The 9,185-nt window shown below is 32.7% G+C and overlaps 1 protein-coding gene across 1 annotated transcript; it reads left to right on the top strand.

The window, feature by feature from the left end:
• Positions 1-698: 698 nt before the first annotated feature.
• LOC148253136 (uncharacterized) lies at positions 699-1,052 on the top strand. The gene has a single exon (XM_088208548.1). The coding sequence runs from the start codon at positions 699-701 to the stop codon at positions 1,050-1,052; it is 354 nt and encodes a 117-aa protein (XP_088064674.1).
• The last annotated feature ends 8,133 nt before the right edge of the window (positions 1,053-9,185 follow it).

The raw sequence follows: 9,185 nt of genomic DNA, 5'->3' as shown, positions 1-9,185 counted from the left end.
GAAGGAACACAAAAAAATATACAAAGTCTAAGAGTCTAAAAAGGATAGATATTCAATTTGATAAACTCGAAGTTCTAAAAGGGATAGACATCCAATTCTAACAAACTCTGTATTTAATTTTTAAGGAGTAATTATTCTCTTAGTGAATTAAAAACCTCTAAATCATCCTAGTAGGAATTTTTTATTTTCAATGAGTAATGCAAATTCTTTTTGTAGTGTCGATCTGATTTGATGAAGTATTTGTAAACAAAGAATATGCTTGATAAAAAAGCAACGTGATAATTTATTTTGTTGTAATGAAGCTTTAATTCTTTAAATTAGTAAGAAGACTCGGTCTTTGTTTAATGCACATTCGTCTAATTAGGAAAAAAAGATATCATGGTAGACTTACCATACAAAATTTTGTCCATTAATTGGAGCTTCTATAAACAAGAGTGAATTATTCTCTAGGAACCTAACATAAATCATCAGTTTCGATAAACGTTTAAATAAATCAACAGTTAGAATTCACTCCAAAATTAACGATTTAGTAACAACTGAGTTAATATTATAAATAGTATTAAAGAAGCTTAGTTACTCGCATTACTACTATAGCATAAATAGTCGCTCTATTCGTTTCAATTTTTCATTGCAATAAACTGCTCTTGATCAATTAACTCCTAGTAATACGAAAAGACAAAAAAATTTACCAATCAAACATGTCAGGCAAAGCTCAACAAACCATTCAATTACTGCTTCTGGCCACTTGGATTGCAATGTTGGTGCAACCAAGTCACACCCAGCTATTACCTGGATTTCCAGGAATTCCTGGACTTCCAGGAACTTCTCAAATTAATCAGTGTTTGGCGTCCTTTAATGGTATTGAAGGATGCTTGCTGTCACTTTTCACTTTTCCAATTGGAGGTCTTACCCCTTCCTCTTCTTGTTGTAATGCAATTCTAAATATCAGCAAGAGTTGTTGGTCAGTTTTTTTCCCCTTAGCCCCTTATGCTCCACAACTGATTCAGAACTTTTGCGACACTCCAAAGGCATTCGCAGCATCTCCTAAATGAGTTTCTTTTTTTTTTTATTTTAAATTCAACAGAAATTAACCAATTTTTAGTTCTCCTAAGTCATTAATATAGTGGAGATTTATGGTTTTATTTTATTTTATTATGGCAAAGAGAATATACTTTAGCTATGTGATTGAAGTTTAAATTTATTTTTCCAAATAATTCTAGCGAAAATAAAAATTAATTTTCTTTTAGTGCATTATTTGTTTTCTTATAGACTTCTTCCTTTTTGTTTCAAAGCTATGAATATATAAGCAAGTATATTCTCAGGCTTTCTTTTTTGCTTCAATTCTAATCCCTACAATACATTTTCATATAATTCTTAATGTGTATAATTATAATATTACTTTTACACTAGTGTCACATTTTTAAATTATCTAAAAAATTAACAGGAATTGATCAAATCAGGCCATGAGAACAAAGAGAGAATAAATTATGCAGAAATTTTTTATAAAAAAAACCCGCAGAAAACTATCAAGAATACATAATATAAGTACAAATGATTTAGATATTTTTTATAAATATTGAACTATAATGTTATAAATGTTGCAATGTTATAACGTAAATATATCTAAAAGTTTCATAATTGGCTGAATTTAAATATACATGTATATACATATATGTATATATATATATAAACTAAATTCATCTTCTTCAAAAATCCAAAAGAAATCAACTAAAATTAGGTGTATTAAGTGTATCAATAGAGATTTTTAGATTTTAGCTTTATCCAATTTAGGTTTAAATTCATTTTTTCTTTCAATTCTCAGCAAAATAAAGGTTGATACACCCTTTTCTTTTTCTTTGACTTCACTATTCAATTTTTTTGTTCTCACATGCTAAGCATACATGCCAATCAATATTCTAATCGCATATATATATATATACATATCATCAATTTGAGATGTCCATATTTTTCTTATGTAATTTTTCTAAATGTTAGAGTTTTGGTTATTTTAATTTTCTAAATGTTCTCTTTTCAATATTATAATTAATTTATAATAAATTAATATTTATTTTTTAAAAAAAGATTACCATGTTTCTTTTTAATGAATTTACTAATTAATTTTAAAGAATTTTTTAATTTAATTTTAAGGTCTTTAAAGTTTTAAACATAGTGCCAAATGCTTTCACAATTTTAAGATTATTATTTTTATATAATTCATATAAATCGCAAATATGTGCAAACTCAAAAAAACATATTATTCCTTTAAAACAAATATATTACAAAAAATAAAATTTAAAATTTAAATTTATAGTACTTTCTAATTTTAAACACCATGTGTAATTATTCAAAATACTCTAAGTCCTTTTTAATAAATTTTATAGTATTTCAATACATATATACTAACAATTTGTGTTAAAATTTAACCCCAAACTTAATGGCTTAATTAGTAACCACTTCATTAATGGTTTAATTAAAATATGTAGTAAAGAAGTTTTATGATTTGGAGGGTTTTTATTAATAAAAATGGTAATTAAAAACCTAAAATCACCTATTATATAAATACCTACTCTCTTTGTTTCAACCATTCATCCCATTAGGCTTCTCTTTCTCAACCAATTCTTTTTCTTAGAAACTCAACTCCAACCAAGCATGTCAAACAAGACTCAACAACGCATTCTAGTATTACTTATAGTCACATGGATTACAACGTTAATGCTACCCAGTTACTCCCAACTGATACCCGGATTGCCAAGATTTCCATGAATACCAAGATTATTTGGAATTCCAGGACTTTCAGGAACTCTGGGATTACTTAAGATTTTCATGAGTTCCATAAATTCCAGGAACTCTAGAATTGCTTAGAATTAGTAGTAATTTCAGGACTTCCAAGAACTCTAGAATTGCCTAGAATTCTAGAAATTTTAAGAATTCCAGAACTTTCAAGAATTTTAGGACTTCTAGGAATTCTAGGAATTTCAAGACTTTCAGAAACTACAAGATTGCTTACATTTTCAGAACTTTCAGGATTACTTAGATTTCCAGTAGTTCCAGAAATGTCAGGATTTGCTCAGATTAACTAATGTTTTGCATTACTAAGTAATATCCAAGGATGTCTGTCATCGCTTTTCACTTTCCCAATTGGGGGTCTCGCCCCTTCCTCTTTATGTTGCAATGAATTTCTAAACATCGGCAAAAACTGTTGGTCTATTATTTTTCCCTTAGCACCAAGTACTCCGCAACTTATTCAAAACTTTTGCAACACTCAAAAGACATCTCCACCACCTCTTGAATGAGTTCATCTCCTTTAAGCCCCATGAAAAATCAACTAATTTTTAGTACTCCAAATTCAGTTCTTCATTGGAGATTTAAGATTTTATTTTATTTTATTTTGATTAAAAAATATTTAATTTGATGAATTGAGCTTAAATTGTTTTCTTTAATGCAAGTAAATTTACCATAAGTAAAAATTGAAAAACTTTAATTTAGTTTCATTTTTTTATTTTCTTAGTCTTTTTCTTCTTTACTTCTCAATGTATCTATAAATATATATATATATATAGTTATTTTTGCTTCTCAATGTATCAACCATCAATAGATCAGTATCAATGGAATTTGCTCCTAATTAATCCAACGGCCACGTTTGCTTCGATTTTTGTTATAATCCTAGTAAATCTTACAATTGAATTTCATATTAGTCTTGAAATATATAATTATCATATGATTAAATAAATATTAAAGTTATTAATAATTCATATCAAAGACAAAGTATTTTTGATACGATATTCACAATAAGAGAACTATTATTTCTATATAAATGCGATTAGATATTTTTCTGACCATTCGAAATCAACAAAGAGATGCATGAGAACTACTAGTTTTATATAAACGCGATTAGATATTTTTTCTTATAGCTCTTTAAATACTTTACGGAGCATATACAATATCTTAATAAAATCGAAGGGTGCTATGTAGTTAGAAAGAATTACTTAGTTCATACTAAATATATAATTGAAAATCTTATTGAGAAATATATTCTCAGATAAACTCAATACTATGTATGCCAAATGTAATAAGACACATTTAGTAATTTATTCGACATGGTATATAATTAGTTTTTACGTATTATATATACATGCACACACATAACAGTAGATTCTAAACATTTCCTCAATTTCAATTACGAAAATGCAATTTTTGTTATAGTGTTTTGAGGAGTTTGATCAAGTATTCGAATGTAAGGAATAAACTTATTAAAATTTGTTCTCAGTTTTAATAAATTTTATAAATAAGTAATACAAAAAATTTTAAAAGCCTTAGAATATTATATTTTATGTCTCCATGCAAGATTGGCATCGGAGAATATTATTTATTATTATTATTATTATTTTAATCAACTCAAACAAACATCTGTACTGTGAACAAGGAAGAAAAACAACTATTTTGTTTCTATTCATCAAGTAATAATATATATGCATACATACATATACATGTGTAGAAAAACTTCTTAATGCAGCTTGAAGAGAGTAATCCATAATCAATGAAGTCATGCATTTAATTAGGAAAAAATGGTATCATGAAAGATTTAGTATATATAATTTTCTCTATTAATTGGATAAATTTTTTTTTTTAAATCCTTTTAGTGTAGAATAAGAACCAATAAAATCCATAAAGATAAACATAAATTTTTAGGTTCTACAGTGAATGTTCAAAGTAATTCTCTTAGTGAATTAAAAACTTCTAAATCATCTTAGTATGAATTTTTTATTTTCAATGAGTAATGCAAATTCTTTTTATAGTGTCAATCTGATTTGATGAAGTATTAGTAAACAAAGAATATGCTTGATCAAAAAGCAAGGTGAGAATTTATTTTGTTATAATGAAGCTTTAATTCTTTAAATTAGTATGAAGACTCAGTCTTTGTTTAATGCACATTCGTCTAATTAGGAAAAAAATATATCATGGTAGGCTTACTATACAAAATTTTGTCAATTAATTGGTGTAACAACCCCGAAAATTCAAAAGGAAATGTATATATAAATTTTGAGTGCGGAAGCGAAATAAAAAGTTCTGACTAATATCCCTTACACAATAACCGAAATGTACTAACAATATGAAAGAATAAGTTAACTAAAGGAAATACTAGAAATGAAATACTATAAAGAAAACTATAAAATATTTAGGCATCTACTTGCCGTCTTCCTGCGGAATGGGCTCGTGAACCAAGTCCTCCTTATATGAAATAGTTAAGTAAGGATGTCACACTATATCACTGTCACAAAAGTAAAGGTTGGTAGAAAAACAAAAACGACCAATGGAGTACAATTTTTAACAAATTCATTAATCAATAATAAAACCCTTTACTATCCACTTACCTCGGTGAGATTTATGAAAATGACCCGTAGAAACAATAACATCAAAGATATCATGAATTCATACATACTCTGTAACATAGCACATGTCATACTTTTATTTTTCAATCATCAAACAATAATTTTCCTCTTTTATCAGCCTACCAGTATCAATGGGGATCCATAGGGGTCCCCGCTACACGTGAAACATTAAGTTAAATAACTTAATTCCAGAGCCGTCCCCATACCCCGTTCGGTATGGGTGCCAAAACATTTAAAGTCTTCATACCTCATCCGGTATGAGACAACGTTCCCGATAGGGTTCCCTATGGAGCTGGTCCGTCCACCATCTCTCAGGATATCTAGTGAGACTATCAACTTATCCATTTATCAATTCACATACCCTTTTCCATTCTTTTCTTAGTTTTCTATTTCTCACATAAATGTGAACACTTAAACAAGTAACGTGCATTCAACGAGGCAAGCATACACTAAATCCACGAAACCAAGCAACAGTGAAGTAAACAGTGATTCATGCATCCGAAACCATAGAATAAATAAGCCACCTATCGTAACGCATTTAAAACCATAAAATAAATAAAACAGGAACTGACCGAAAAGTATATCAGATTCGGGCTCCATTAGCAACCTTAAGTAATTACGTGTATCTATATAATTCATAAAATACAGTTTTATCATTCAATTGAACTTTAATTCCAAGATAGGAAATAGGGTGAGAGATCCTTACTTGATTCGAAGTCTAAAATCGATTTTTTACTGCGCCTACGGGTAGTCCCTAGATTCTCTGAATTTTTTTTTTGGGAACTGAAACGCACTTACAGTATCTGCACATGTCCCCAAATAACTCAAAATCACATTCAGGGTCTACTCGACCAATTTTGAAATTCCGTCACGGCGGTGATCCGCCTTGGGTTGGTTGTTTTCGACCGTTTTCGGCCGAATTCGGCCAAACTTGTATTGGTTCCTGTGATAAAATACCCATAGGGCCCTCGGTGGGCTGAAAAAATATCGAAAATCGAAACTTATCGGCAGCAGGGCTCTCCGGTGCAGTGGCTCCGCCGACTCGAGTCGCAATTTGGTGTTTTACTCCAGTCAACCTATAGAGGAAGGAACGATGGTCATAATGGTGTAAAAATTACATCGAACGGGAATCGGGAAGGGCTTCATCGGAGGTAAAAACTGAAAAAACCCGCGGCAGCGACATTGGGCTTCGGCGGTGTTTTCTGGCTAATTGGCCGGTGTTTTGGCTCTGATTTAGCCATAGGTGGGTTTAGAATCGAAAGCATAGAAGGAAGTACTACTGAAATCAGTTGCACAATCACTCCCAACTTTCTGTATGGGGGTCTTAAGTTGCCTGTTGGACCGTGCGATGAACTCCAGAAAATGATGAACAACTTTTTGTGGGGCTCGAAGCGTGATGGGTGACCGAATATGTGCTGGATGGCAATTATACAGTGCAATCGTCATACAATTGCCAGCATGAGGTATGTGAAAAGAATGATGCGGACGGACCAAATATCTGGAAGTTAGCGTGGAGTGCGGTCATCCAGGCGAAAGTGAAAAAACGTTATGTGGAGGCTTCTTAATTGTAACCTTCCGGTGAAATCACAATTGAAAGAGAAAGGCATAGATGTAGACACAACAAGTGCTCAGTGGGGCAGTGCAGAGTCGGCACATCATGTTTTTTTTTTTACCGTGAAAGGGCACGAAGATGTTAGGCGCACCTAGGAATTTGGGTCCCCGAAGGTCATTCCATGGATATGCAGAGTTAGGTGACACAGCTGGTTAGCTCCCGCACTAAGAAGGAGATTGAGGAAATATTCTGTGGGCTATGGCGTATATGGCTGGAAAAGAATGAAGTGATGTGGTCGGAGAAGTTATAGATGGCCCCAACAACGGTTCAATTGATCCACAAATTCCTCCGCGCTTGGTAGCAAGCACGCTCAATTCATAAGAGTGGCCTAGAGAGCCAGATAAGGAGCCCGGAAACTACACCCCCGTGGCAAGCCCCTGATGCGGGCTACTGGAAATGTAATGTTGATGTTTTTACGTAGGATTCTAGTATAGGGGAATTATTCGTAATTCTGAGGGTGAGGCACTAGTTGCATTTACTGTTGTCTTGAGGAACTGCACATCGCCGTTCGCTGGCCAAATTATTGGGCTGTAGGAATGCAATTTAGTATTTACTTCACCAAGTCCAAGGTGTAGGCATTGTTGAAGTCGACGCTCAGAAGGTGTATAAAATTTTATCCCGCAATGAGAATGATAACTCGGAATATAGTTTTATTCTTACTGATTGCTGTGAAATGCTAACTTCGAGACCGGATATAAATATCAGTTGGGCAGGCATGATTGTAATGTTATAGCCCACGAACTCGGCCGACTGTCAAGCTCTGTTCATCATTTCCATGTTCGGGAGACATTACCCAATGTGATATTTGCACTACTTAATTAATTAATGCATTATTTTTAAAAAAAAAAACATATTATTAAAAACATATTTTAAAATTCAAATTTATTATACTTTCTAATTTTAAACACCATGAGTAATTATCCACAATAATTTAAGTCATTTTTAATAATTTTTATAGTATTTAAATATATATAATAAAATGTTAAAATTTAAATCCAAAATTAATGGCTTAATTAGTAACCACTTACCTAATGGTTTAATTAAAAGATAACAGTAAAGAAAATTTATGGTTTGGGGGGTTTTATTAATAAAAATACTAATTAAAAACCTAAAATCACTATTATATAAACACCAACTCCCTTTGTTTCAACCATTCATCCCATTAGCCTTCTCTTCATCAACCAATTCTTTTTCCGTCGGAACATAACTCCAATCAAGCATGTCAAGCAAGGCTCAACAAAGCATTATAGTATTGTTTATAGTTACATGGATTACAACGTTGATGCCATTAACCTACTCTCAACTAATACCAGGATTGCCTAGATTTCCAGGATTACCTGGAATTCCGGGAACACCAGGACTTCCGGAAATTCCTAAAATTCCTGGACTTCCCGGAACTCCGGGACTTCCGGGGATTCCAGGACTTCCGAGAATTTCGGGACTTCCGGGAACTCCCGGACTTTCGGGAATTTCCAGAATTCTGGGACTACCGGGAACTCCGGGACTACCGGGAATTCCAGGACTTCCGGGAACTCCGGGACTACCGGGAATTCCAGGACTTCCGGGAACTCCGGGACTACCGGGAATTCCAGGAATTCCGGGACTTCCAGGAACTCTGGGACTACCGGGAATTCCTGGAATTCCGGGACTTCCGGGAGCTCCAGGACTTCCTGGAATTCCGGGACTTCCGCGAATTCCTGGATTTCCGAAAACTCCAGGACTTCCAGGAACTCCAGGATTGCCTAGATTTTCAGGAGTTCCATGAATTCCAAGACTTCCAGGAATTTCAGGATTGCCTAGATTTCCAAGGATTCCAGGAGTTCCAGGAACTCCAGAATTTGCTCAGATTAACCTTTGTTTTGGATCACTAAATAGCATTCAGCGATGTTTGCCATCGCTTTTCACTTACCCAATTAGTGGTCTCACCCCTTCCTCTTCATGCTGCAATGCATTTTTAAATATCAACGAAAATTGTTGGTCATTTATTTTCCCCTTAGTCCCAAATACTCCACAACTGATTCAGAACTTTTGCAACACTCAAAAAGCATCTCCACCACCTCTTGAATGAGTTCAGCTTTTTCAAGCCCCATGGAAAATCAACCAATTTCTAAGTACCCTAAATTAAGTAATTCATTGGAGATTTAAGATTTTATTGTATTTTCTTCTGATAAAGAAATGTTTAG

The sequence above is a fragment of the Carica papaya genome, chromosome 7 (assembly GCF_054855325.1).
Source record: "Carica papaya isolate Zhongbai chromosome 7, ASM5485532v1, whole genome shotgun sequence".
NCBI lineage: Eukaryota > Viridiplantae > Streptophyta > Magnoliopsida > Brassicales > Caricaceae > Carica > Carica papaya.
Note: the sequence above shows the minus strand (reverse complement) of the source record. Positions and strands in the feature narration are given on the sequence as shown.

Coding starts and splice junctions, on each gene's coding strand:
- LOC148253136 (XM_088208548.1), top strand. CDS start 699: ATGTCAGGCAAAGCTCAACAAACCATTCAATTACTGCTTCTGGCCACT.